Source organism: Seriola aureovittata, chromosome 15 (assembly GCF_021018895.1).
Source record: "Seriola aureovittata isolate HTS-2021-v1 ecotype China chromosome 15, ASM2101889v1, whole genome shotgun sequence".
NCBI lineage: Eukaryota > Metazoa > Chordata > Actinopteri > Carangiformes > Carangidae > Seriola > Seriola aureovittata.
This window is the reverse complement of record NC_079378.1, coordinates 10,280,769-10,293,716: the sequence shown is the minus strand read 5'-3', so window position 1 is coordinate 10,293,716 and position 12,948 is coordinate 10,280,769. Positions and strand designations below refer to the sequence as shown.

At 38.2% G+C, this 12,948-nt stretch overlaps 1 protein-coding gene across 3 annotated transcripts; it reads left to right on the top strand.

Annotated features, from left to right (window-relative positions):
• Positions 1-1,091: 1,091 nt before the first annotated feature.
• On the top strand, positions 1,092-10,792 carry ndfip1l (Nedd4 family interacting protein 1, like). Of its 3 annotated transcripts, none has more exons than XM_056397726.1 (8): positions 1,092-1,283; positions 3,734-3,821; positions 4,703-4,833; positions 6,292-6,351; positions 6,967-7,054; positions 7,257-7,381; positions 7,717-7,783; positions 9,219-10,792. In XM_056397726.1, exons 1-8 carry the CDS (start codon positions 1,254-1,256, stop codon positions 9,320-9,322), a joined length of 693 nt encoding a protein of 230 aa, XP_056253701.1. In that variant the 5' UTR covers positions 1,092-1,253; the 3' UTR covers positions 9,323-10,792. The 3 variants fall into 3 exon arrangements, with proteins under 3 accessions (XP_056253701.1, XP_056253700.1, XP_056253702.1); XM_056397725.1 differs by having other exon boundaries at positions 6,289-6,351; XM_056397727.1 differs by lacking the exon at positions 6,292-6,351 and having other exon boundaries at positions 1,093-1,283.
• The last annotated feature ends 2,156 nt before the right edge of the window (positions 10,793-12,948 follow it).

Sequence of the window (12,948 nt, the reverse complement as noted above, 5' to 3'; positions counted from 1 at the left end):
ACAGCTTTGTGTTAGATAATGTGACATGGTTGTTAGTATGGGATTATAAATCCACTCAGTTTCAAATATTTTACCTATGATCCCTGATTACAGAGTTGACTAATGCTGGGGTTCACATGTGTATTCAGGTCAAGGACCTGAAAAGTACAAACTTATTTTGAAGAATTGTTCCAGTATAAAATTTACATTATCTTTCGGTGGCAGCGAACGTTTATTCAGCATTATTTAAATTTTCCTGGCTAATGCTGCGTGAAACATTGCCAATGATGTTCATTTTATTTCAACTGAGGGCGGTGGACGGTTTGTTGTGAGCAATGACGTCAATCGTCTTTCGAGCGAGAGCGGCTTCAAAACAACGACAATAAAACAGGAAGTGGTAGGTATTGGTTTCAAAATAAAAGCATCAGAAATGCCCACACCCTTTTTTTAAAAACAAAATGTATCATTCTTATTGAGAAAGAAATGTACGATAATAATTGCGCCTGAGAATTACTTGTAAAATTATTTTATTTTAATTGTAGCTTTTTTTTTATTTCAAGTGTTTTCTTTAACATTTTGATATATTTTATCTTATTTAAATTGCTTTTTTTTTTTTTAAAAATAGCTTTTTCTTACCACTTAACCTGTCTCTGTGCTGCTGTAACATAAAACTTGTTTTAGGGTTGTATCTGAGGACAGATATAATTCTTCCTTTTAGCTATTGGGCTAGTGAGCTTCCCTTTAGCTTTAGCTAGTGAGTGGTAACAGCAGCTTATGTTACTTTAAAACATATTTGAAAAAAGGGTCGCAACTGACAATTATTTTCATTATTATTCCATTATCTGTCAATGAAAAACTATGAAAATACCTTTTATGATTTCCTGTTACGCAGGGTGACATCTTAATATGTTTTTTTGTCTGGTCAATAATAATTTATTTATTTATTTTTTTTTTTTAACCTTTTTTAATGGTAATGTACATTTCCATGGTATAATATTTTCTGCATTAAGGCTAGACAGTTGCTGTGTTTTAGCTTTGTCTTGCAGCAGTGGTTTTCAATATGGGCTTTATTTAAAAAAAGCTAACAGGAAGCCTTGTGTTGCATACTTACTCACTGTAGCTTGACAGCAGTGTGAGCGGTCGAGGGAGAAGCAGCTGTTCATTGTGGCAAGGATTGAGTTTACAGTTTGTACTGTTATATAATTTCGTTTTTCGCTGCTGTATCTTGGTGGCGTTTTTCTCCTGTCGTTGATTGCTAGCCGTTCAAACCCGGAATGGCCGAACCGACCGCCAGATATCAGCAGGTACGACAATGCTATCCGTTGGTTAAATAGCAAGCCAACGCGTCAAAGATTTAACATTACACGTTAATCGTATCGTGAAGCTGATTAAAGAAGCTACACAGCCACACAGGTGTGTGGCGTTAGGTTGGTTTCACCCCCGTAAACACGACGGTTTCCTATTCATGGAAGCTGAGTATCAGTAATGTTGTCAACTGGGTCAATTTTGTTGCCAGAAACATCGTTATTTTCATCAGCAGGTGTTAGCATGCTAGCGGCACTGACGCTAACGCTTCCGTGTTAGCTAGCTATTTAGTTATTGAATTATTAAATTGTAAGTGTTTGTGAACGTGTCTGTTCCGTTTTTTTTCCTTTTTTTTTTGGAGTGTGAGTAGTGTTTATGTGTCACGAAAGCTTGTCAACAAAGTCTTCTCAGAATAACGCTTTCTAAGACAATTTATGTTTGTTAAAGTTATATTTGTTTATGTTAATGTCAGTGTCCATTATTTAAGTAAAAGACATAATAATTCAGTGTAACAATACTGTGTTACAAGAAGAGCTCCTGCATTCAAATGACATAAATACACAAGTATTACAGTACGAGTATCAGAAGTGAAAGTATAGTTGAATTCTTCCTTTCAATATCGGAGTAAGTCAGAGACGTTAGAAAAGAACGTATAAGGACTTTGTTTATATTACTGTATAAATGTTATTGGTACATTAATGTGTAAGTGGTATTATTTTGTTGTAGCTGGTCGTTTTTTAACTACTTTATGTTCTGTTGATCAGTTCAATCTTTGAAAGTGCAAATCTCTAGCTATAATTGTGTCCTAAAAACCACGGGTTAACATGTGACCAGAACTATTTCATCAACCTGTTTTTAATTCTAATAACATCAGCTGTGTATTGAAACAAGACGTGTGAAACATGTTGCTGCACAAGCATGATTACGAGAAATGAAACCTAATTTCTGAAGAGTAGAGTATAGCATAGGATGATATGGAAATTCTCAAGTAAAACAGAAACAACTTAAAATTGTACTTATGTACATACGTGAATAAATGTAGTTACTTTGCACTGCTGGTAAATGTTAATTTTTGGATAGCACATGACCTACAGCAGTGGGTGTGATCGCTCATCATCTAGCTTAACTGCCAAATCTGACAGCTAACCTGCTTATGGAGATGTTGTTAGGGCAGACAGTCCTTATTATAAGTCAGCTCATGTGGTTGATTGCAGTAATAATTCATGTGCAGACGCATTAGAGACTACTCTGGTAGAAAGCCAGTTAAGTTCTTTGGATGACTAGAAATGTGGCGAGTGTCCGAGGACAGAAGGCTGCATTAAGGCTTGTATTAAGGGGTACCTCTGATACTATCATTGCGTCAGTCCAAGTTCTTTATTGTATTAGCTGTACTCTGACCACGTACTCTCTAAAAAACTGTTAAACCACAGTCATAAAAACACAGTCAGACTTTCTTACGAAAAAGTTACAAGGAGTCCTTGAAGCCTAAAATGGCTTTGGGAGAGGAATGTACAAATGTGTAGCTAGTGCTTTATCCTAGGGAATCTTGATCTTCTTGAGTATTTCCTGGGAACTACTACTTTATCTAATTTTGCAAAAATGAACAAGTTACTTAAGTTGGCTTTATGCACAGTTGTTATTTCCAGATGAATTTCCTCTATTTTAGCCATATACAGTATGTTGAAACATGCCTGTTGCCAAATTTAATATTTTTCCATGTTCAGGGGATCTGACTGACTAAAGGACTCATTAGGGTTACACTAGCAAGTAATTGGAGTTAATTAATAGGTATGAATTACTTGAAAGTGTACCAGTTGCCTGTCACCACTGTCCCTGTTTTCCCCATTATGCGATCCTATGTGTTTACCAATGGTTATCAGTTCCTTTCTAGAAAATTGTAGGTAACTATAGGACCTGCAAAATAAAGTGTTACCAACGGGAAAATAAAGGTGTTGTTAACCTGTAATTTACACCTCTGTAAGTCCATTGGTGCAGACTTACTACCAGGTATTGAGTACCACCTCAGTGGCTTGTCTTCGGAACTGACTGTAGTGTTAACATGTCAAACGTGTTTGGTTTTTAAATACTTGTTGAACTCAATCAGGAGTCAGGAATAGCTGAGTGTGACTTTTTCAATGTCTGAGTTGACCGACAAAACTATGATGAGGTTTTTTGTTATTTTTTATGAGTTTGGGCTGCTAATGTGTTTCCTGCTCAATGCGAGAGAAACACGTGGTCGGTGCTCATTTCTGCTTATTATATGCACGCAAAAAACCTTTTGATGTGGTTTCCAGTTTACCTTCCTCTTCTCTGATCGATTGATGCGTCGTGTGTAAGTTCCTTAAGGGTGCTCCGATAATCATTTAACTGTGTGAAGCTTCTTTATCTAAAAGACTCTATTTCCAATGAAAAGTGCTGACACATATGCTGGTTTTCTTACCTCCCACAGCTGCCGAACGAGGAAGACCCAGAAGAGAATCCACAGGTAGCAGCGGATGCTCCACCCCCGTACAGCAGCATCACAGCTGACAATGCTGGTAAGACCATGACTCATCCAGATGTTTCTCTGGTTCTGAGGTCATAGACAATAGTGGCACATTGGAAAGTTATATTTTTTTTGCATGGGGAAAAATTGAGGGAACATGATTACTTTAACTGTAGTGTACAGTTTGCAGCTCCAAAAGGATAAATAAACGCAAAATGTATTCAAGAAATAATGGCTATGTTAATGTGCACCCTGTGTGGATGACTCAGACCTCATAGTTGTTTTGATTACTCTAATCCCTTATCAAAGACAATAAAATAGATGAAATACCAGACACAGAATTCACTCACTCAAGAAGAACTAATTGCTTTGAAAAGGCATTTTAGAAAGTTAGTTATAGTTGTTGATTATACATTAGTCAATTTAATGATTAGCTGATGATTATGAAGCCATAAAAGTAAAACCTTCAAAAGAAACCATGTGAAGACATCACCTTAGAGTCTGGGAAATTGCAAAAGGCATTTTTTTAAACTTATTTCTGACATTATATAGACAATATGATTAGTTGAGAAAATAATTCATCAACACTGTCAAGCAGTCAAACATTTTGTCAGTGAGCAAAAATAGAGTTTTATCCACTTTTATTGTAATCTTGTGAAGGGTTTTTTTGTCAGTAGTGATAAGTAGGAAATTGTCATTCATACTTCTCCAATTCTCAAGCCTGTTTCCATTTCCACTGCTTGCAATGATTAAACACTTCAAAGGCTTACTGTATGTGAATACATGAGAACATAGGTTAAATAGTGGCTTTAGTTTTGTCATTGAAAATACAGTCAGTGGGCACTTGTGGATACAATAAATCATTTTGAAACAAGACTTTTTATTAGTAAGCTTTCTGTCTTTGTGTTTGTAACGGTACTGTTTCTTCTTCAGCCTATTTTGACTACAAGGAAGACGGTGCTTTCCCCAAGCCTCCATCATACAACGTGGCAACGACGCTACCTTCCTATGATGAAGCAGAAAGAACCAAAGCTGAGACCACTGTTCCCCTGGTAACAGGAAGAGTGAGTATCTCGCTTTTTTTTTTTGCCTTTTAACACGTTGTAACGTTCGCTGTATGCACACACAGGCACACACACACACACACACACACACACACACACACACACACACACACACACACACACACACACACACACACACACGCTGCAGCTTGTGCTCAAATACTTCTTGTGTTGTCTGCAAGGCAGGAAGTGCTCAGCGCCCAACCACAGCAAGTTTGTTTGTATTGCCTTAGGTGTGTTCTTTACTTATCTGATTATATCTTTGTCTTTCCTGCATGAACTGCTACTGGTTTGAACAACTGCAGATTCTCAAAAATTGAGAAACCATTTACTATCACTAGGGCTGAACAATAAATTGAAACATTATCGAAATCCAGATTGCAGGCGCTGCAATTTTTTGATAAAGATAAAATGTGTCACAACATACCATAAATAAATCGTTGTGGTGCTACGGAGACTCCCCGGCCTACAAACCATATTCTCCAGATGTAAAGGAACATGCTTGTTTGGTACAAGCCCTAACAAAAAATCATCATTTTTATATTTTTTTCAGTGAAAATGAAATGCAAAAATGACCATTCCATCTGAAATCGTGACTCATATTGCAATCGTAATATCTGCCAAAATAATCAGAGTATGATTTTTCTATGTCTCTCTGTGTGTCAGTGCCAGCCTTTTATATTTTGAATGCTTCAGTCTCCCAGACCCCCTGAACCTACCGTGTGTGCACAGTGCACCTGGATTTGTTTCCCCCAAAATTTTAATAAATCCATTCAGTTTCTATATGGAGATGGAGGTGTGGATACTTACCAGTGTAAAATGTTGAAATGTTTGATAGGCACACTAAAACCTGTTATGAAATGCAGCCATGGCATTATTCTCTATATCAGCTGTGGATGTTCATGCTTTAGTTTCCCATGGCTGCAACTCGGTGGTATTAAAGCACCTTCTTATCTGATATATATTATTTTAAAAATTACATCAGTTAATGTTAATTAATATATTGTATTTGAAATTAGACATATTAGAAGTTGCCCAATCGTTAATGACACCTTTGCTCAGGGAACCATGTTCTTATTGACCTTCATGTTTGAGAACTCTTTTGTTTGCAGTAACTGTAGTTCTTTTATTGACTAAAGGCAAAGCACACCTCGTCCTGTACAGCCTGCCAATAACTTCTAACCTCCCAGCTCGTACACAAAAGCCATCTCTGTGCAACTCCATCTTTGTCAGCAGCAGAAGAAATTCATGCATAACTTGGCAGCGCATGTGTCCTGGAAAAAAAAACAAAAAACAGTTTCTGTTGAGTTGAGTTGACACTGAAACAAAAAGTCTTAGCAAATGATGTCAAACTAATCTCTGACCTCTAGTGGTCACTGTGATGCATTGCGCCTTACTGCACGTTGTTTGATTGCTGCTGTTGTCTTTCTCTGCCACACACTGCCTTGCGCTCAGCAGCAGCCTCAGCACAGGGAACGCCTGGAGACTTTTGACGATGTAATTCGCAGTTCACTGGAGGTAACTGGAAAGAGTGGGAGGAGGGTGTATGAGGAGAGGATGTGTACTTGGTCCTGCTTTTGTGTGTGAAATCACAGATGTACCTACAGTTTTTGTGTATTCAAAGCCCCACCTTCCTTGTATGTTTGTGTATTTAGAGTGCTAGCTAGTGCATAGTTCATAGTTAAACAAGATCGACTGGTTCTCTTGATTTCCTGCATTGTATTTGATTGACTTCAGACCTTCGGGTAAAGTGACAGTGATAGTCATTATATAGGCTTGCTGTGTTGTGATGTTTCCATTGGTCTGTTGGTTGATTGTGTTGTATTTACTGTCCGTTGTCAGCTTGGTTTACACTAGCAGCTGCTTCTCTGTGCTTGATCACATTCACTTTGATTTCAGTCACTGCGTTGTATCAGTACAATTTTAAATGCACAGTTGTGAATTGGTTAAAATAAACCAAGCTTTATCAAATAAATCGATCTGATAGATCTGTATGTAGATCATTTCAAATACAATAAAGCTCTGGGAAGCTCTGTTACTGCCTGGCTGTGCTGTCGAAAGACTGTTTCAATGCTTAAATAACTTACTTTGCTCTCTTTTTGTTTTGTTCTATTGTTGTTTCTTCCATCACAGGATGAAGACTTTGTGACCAGAGACGACTTTGAAGATGCTGATCAGCTGAGGATAGGAAATGATGGCATCTTTATGCTCACTTTCTTCAGTTAGTAACCCAATCTACTTGTCTCTGTTTTTCTCTTTCTCTTCTTCAACGTGTTTTTTCATCTTCAGCTCTTCTTTACCTTAACTTCTGCAGAAATGATGTCTTTTCTTATATTGGCTACAAATTAGTGAAATAATATTTCCTGCGTTCTCGCGGCTGTTTTTTAAATTTCTGATGGCATGTCTAACACTCTTCCTTTCAGTGGCATTCCTCTTCAACTGGATCGGTTTCTTCCTGTCTTTCTGTCTGACCACCTCCGCAGCTGGCCGCTATGGGGCCATCTCAGGCTTTGGCCTCTCCCTCATCAAATGGATCCTCATAGTCCGGGTATGAACACACACACACACACACACACACACACACACCACACACACACACACACACACACACACACACACACACACACACACACACACACACAAACACATAAAATGTGGTTATATGTACGCACAAACAACTCAAAAGCCCCAAACAGCACTCTGGTATTTTAATGCTGTGTCTGTAGTGGTTGGCTTATTGGCACTGTGTTATTTCCTCAAGATTTCTTGAGAAGTCGGCCGCTTTCTTCATTCACTGTTAAAATGCAGGACTCATTTGAGTGAAGCCAATGCAGGCCATATTTATTCTAACCAGTCATTTCTGTCATTCTGTTGGGTTTCTAGTTCTCCACATACTTCCCTGGTTACTTTGATGGACAGTACTGGCTGTGGTGGGTGTTTCTGGTGTTTGGTAAGTAGCCAACCTCTGCATTTAAATGAATCAAATAGGGAATCGAAAAGTTTTGTTTTGCTTGTGACACATTTCTGCTCTCTGGAGCTCCATTGCTACAGTGTTGGGGTGTGAATAGTTACAGCAGGATAGTTAACCTTAATTATCCTTTTAGATAATCAGTTATAATTATTACAGCGATATAAAAATTTAATTTCTCTAACCCTTGACCAGAGCTGATATGACCTCCTCAGACCTGGCATTAACATGTGTCTCGGGTGATCTGATCACAAGAGGGCAGCTTGTGCAACTTTGTCACAGTTTCATAATGAACTGAAAATATTTTTACACTTACAGTCTTACTGTTCTCAAAGTGTCATTTTTTGCTGTAGTATGCAGCTGTTTCTTGACAGTATCTTGTGGATAGTGCACAGTGGGCAGCGTAGTTGCTACATTGTACAGTGGATCATTTTGCAACTGAAGATCCAGATATGTCCTTCAGGAGATAGTCGAAACCAAACAGAGCTTAAAAGGATTTATTGGGTCGACAGAAACATAAATGCTAATGTTCCATAGTATCTGCTAAATGTATGTATGACATCTACTTATATGTCTTCCTTATCCAATCAATCAATCAATCAATCAATCAATCAATCAATCAATCAATCAAAAAAGGGGAGAACAGGTCAGTATTGTGTTTACAGCAGGTTGAGTTTCCCCAAAGTGGCCAACTGCAGGTTTAACATCACTATAGGATTTTCTCTGTTTTAATTATTTCAATTTCATTTCTTAGAAGCTTTTGCTAACCGAAATGCACCATGGGTATCACAGTCTTTATTTTCTGTATTTACTCTACTTTTTTTGTCCACAATATCCACAACCTTAATACTTTTTAATTTATTTTCAAAGCACCAGATATTTTATAATGCAGTTGTTCATTTTTTTGTAACGATGATTCAACTGGGTGAGCTTCATTCCTCTTCCAAAGCTTTAAACTGCTCCACCCACGAATCAACCAAGTCACTCCTGAAAAGACTGTTCTTACTTTGCAACTCTTCATAATTATTTTGTCCCAATTTTGTCTTCGCTAACCTCAAGCAATTGTTTTTTAGTTAAAGTGTGTCCTAGTTACTACTCATTCATTCACATGTTGCCAAACCAGTTCACTGAGTTATGTTTTACCTCAGTTCATATCAGCCAGATCTGCTCTGTTTACCCTGTAATCAGTATGGGTGTATTAGGAAGTACTTTAATCATGGGCGTCAGTGCAGTTTTATCTTTTTGGTTTTTGTTATATTTCTTTTATCAGGTTTTATATTGGTCAACCTAAAAACCCCGTCAGAGCATTGCTCGCATTTGTTGCTGCTGCCACTGTTTGTGTTTGTGTATGTGCTGTAGTACTAGTCACTTCTGTCAGTCTCATAGTCTCCTTTTTTCATCTTCCTCTCCTCCTCAGGCATTTTGCTCTTCCTGCGAGGGTTCATCAACTACGCCAGAATCCGCAAGATGGCTGACACCTTCTCCACCCTGCCCCGCACCCGAGTCCTCTTCATCTACTGAGCTGGCAAACCCTCAGTCTCCATCATCTCTTTTTTTCTCTCTTTCAATGAGGCATACTGTCTGGCTTTATTCAATCAAAACAGGGGAAAGGAACATTTTTTTCCTCTGGTTGACATGATTTGGACAATATGGCTATAGTCCCCTTTTGGTGTAAAACAGTATACACTGAGAAATCTGTAAAACCCTTCAGTTGTTAGTGGTAAACTGTCAAGTGCTATTTGCAATTATGAAGTGTGTGATGTATAAATTAATGCCTTATTTACTATTTTACTATCTGTTGGTAGCAGCAGCATGCACTGTCCCCGTTTAGCCACCAGGGGGCAGGCTTGTTTGTATTATTTTTTTCCACCGATCTTCAACCTGATGAAGTCATTTGTCTAGAAAACTGATTCTCAGTGCAGGGGCCAGTGGGAAATTTTGGGGTCATGGGTTGATTTACATTTACACTTACACGATGTGAAATGATATATTTCAAGAATCACTTAAATGTGTTTTTAACCTTTCTGACCAATACTTTTTGTTCCTTGTAAAATAGTATATAATTCAGGTAATACAAGGCTGAAAAGGGAAAATCATTAGCTTTTTTTGGGGGTTCAGGGGCTAAAAAGGTTGACGATCAGTTGTAAAGAAGACCAGGGGCCAGGTTTTCCCCCAAAGCATCTTTTCCTTGTGTGTTTAAGATTTGTCTATGCACTCACTGTAATCAGGAATGTTCTCTCCTTATTTACCATACACGTATTTCAGCAGAGGCTTAAAAGGTCCAGTGATGCCCAGGGTATCCAGGAGCGGAGCTTCTGGGGCAGGCTGAGGGTCACTGCCTTGCTCAAGGGCACAGTGATAGGGGTGGAATAAGCTGCTAGTCTGTCACTGGATTCACATGTGTAAACGGACAGTTTTGGTCAAATAAAAGATTCCAACGCCCTATCTTAGTCACTGGCACCCCACTGATTTCCAATGAGGAAATGGAATGATTGTGTCGCCAGATGTGATTTGGAAACCCTGCCCTGCAAAGAACAAGGAATATATTAATTCAGAACAGAGACTTTTCTTTGACGTAACTATGAAATATTAAGAGTCATTGTTTTTATTTACCCTCATTCTAGTGTAAGTGGAATGATTATTTTTATTGCAAGAATTTTAAGTATCTGGCTTGGAAAATGTTTGGAATTAAATTGTAAGAGAACATTTTGGTGCGGAGCTATTTATCAAAAAAATAATATGGAAAATATAACCTGACACGACGGTCATTTTTAGTTATGCTTGTTATTCAGGTAGTAGGATGCCACTTCCTCCCTCTATTATATAGACTGATGGTTTAAGATATATTGAACAAATTAATTTACATACAAACATTTCAGTCCAGGTGTTCCAGAGTGGTTTTATTTCCAAAACGCCTGAATAGGAGAGTTGTATCATTGAGGTTGAGAAAAAATGTTCTGTCAGTGGATAATAAATAGTTTTGGACTTTGATCAAGTTTAATTTGAATTCAGCCTGATGATCCGACTGAACTGGGATAAAAACATAATCTACCATGCTTAGTATTTTTGAGCATGGCTGGTGTGCGGAGGCTTTTGAAAGTTTTAAGTCATCCAGAGAGAGCGGAAGCCTCCCTGACCGTGATGTTCAATTACTGACCAGAGACATACTGTTAGCCGTGCTAATTTTAACACACGAGACACGCGTGTGCGTGTGTGTGCAAGAATCGAGATGATTTACTGGTAGTGGCTAATTATACATGTCAGCTGTGTTTTTCCTTGCAGTTGGAACAGGAAGTTAAGGTCACCACACCTGGAAGACATGTCACACCAACTGAAACATACTTTGGTTTCACTGGAAACTTTTACTGACACAGAGTGTCACATCGTCTCGCAGGCCTCCCCACCTGATGCTAGCTGGATATTGGCCTCTAGTGGTGCTCAGATGACATGACATTGGCTCCATTCAGTTCATCTTTCACAGGCCACCAGGGTAAAATGTCACTCTCAATTCACTAAAAATGATTATTTTACAGCTCATGGTTACGAACTGTTCCCAAGAGCAAAACAGAGAAGTCGAGCAAACCAGACTTTCATGCAGTTTAAGTCTGAAGGTATGCTCAGCCTTCTGGCACGCAACTGTGCATTATACAGAGAATATTAATTGAAAAACTCCTGCTATTAAGTCCATACTTTTTAAAAAACGCAAATGTTTTTAGATTATTAGATTAGATTATTAGATCATTATTTATTCCATTAAATGGAAAAGGAGACAGAATATGATACATTTACTGCATACTGAAAAGCAACTGTTTAATGTTGGTTGACATTTTTAGTAAATGTTTCTCTTATGAACTGTAGATTTTGCCTTTTGTTCAAGTCTGTGCTGCTGCACGACTGGAACTTCTTAAAAATCGGATTTCCTGAAGTCATTTCTTCTTCTGCAGTGTGCCCTTTGGAAAAATAGAAACAGCTGTCGGTCAGAAAATACAGATGTTCAGTAGCTCTGGGCTGAAAATGTGAACTTTGAACTGTCTGAGTTTTAAACTCATTATTTTAATATTCTAAAGTAGTTTTTTGTTTGTTTCTCATATTTTACACAGCACAAATGGCCCATAAAGATGGGAGTAAGAGAAAGACAAGTAGGGCAAAGGTCATATTCCAGACCGTTCAACACCAGTCCACTGAAGCACCACGTCACCAGATGACCTTGGATAAACAAACTTGATTTTGCCAGGTGCAGACGGGTTTAACCGATGACAGTCTTTCAGCTGTAAATTCTGGCAAAGCACACAAACAACAAAATTCCTTATCGTCCACATCTTACACAAATTCAGCCTCAGTCCACTTGAATCCCTCTGTAACGTCATCCCTCCTCTGCTCCAGCAGGGTCACCCAGTGCAGGTGTTCTTATTATCCAGATGTCATTCATAAAACAGCTCCATTGTGCCAAGAGCTGTCTGTGTCTTGTCAGCTGCCCCCGATTTACAGAGATGGAAGTATTTCTTGGAGTAATTGATGGGAATTATGTGTGCTTGCCAAGTGCCTGCACTGCTTGCATGTTTTAGCTATCAAAAGATAAGAGGAGACTTTTTGATTTACAGAGAGGCCTGGGAGTTAGCCATCTTTCCAGAGAGACAAACTTTGGCTTCTGTTAGGCAAACTTTTTGTGAAACGACAAAGTGATTTTACGATAGTTGATAAAATCATACAATATGTTTAATAATAATAACAAACAGAGCACAGTAGTACACAACATCAGCTTGTAGAGTTAATAAGAGTTAGAGAGAGTGCCGTTTGGAGAAAAGCTTTCAGAGAGGCAGATGGAAAAATCACTTGTAACATGTTTAACCGCCTCTGTAACACAAAGGTAAATGAATCCTTTGCCTTTAAAAAAAGATCCATTTCTGTTAACAGAAAGGGGTTTCTGGGAAATGCGGTCTTAAGTCTGGTATAAACTAGAACAGAGAATACAAATAATGTGCTTTGAAGAATACCAATCATCTCCACTGAAGTCTTATCTGTACAGAAATTATAACAGGATACCAAAATTGATTCTGACCATAATATACTGATGTTTGCAGATGAGCATGTTTAAGACAAGAGACGTCGAGACCACAAAAGACATCCTACTACCAACTTCTCACATT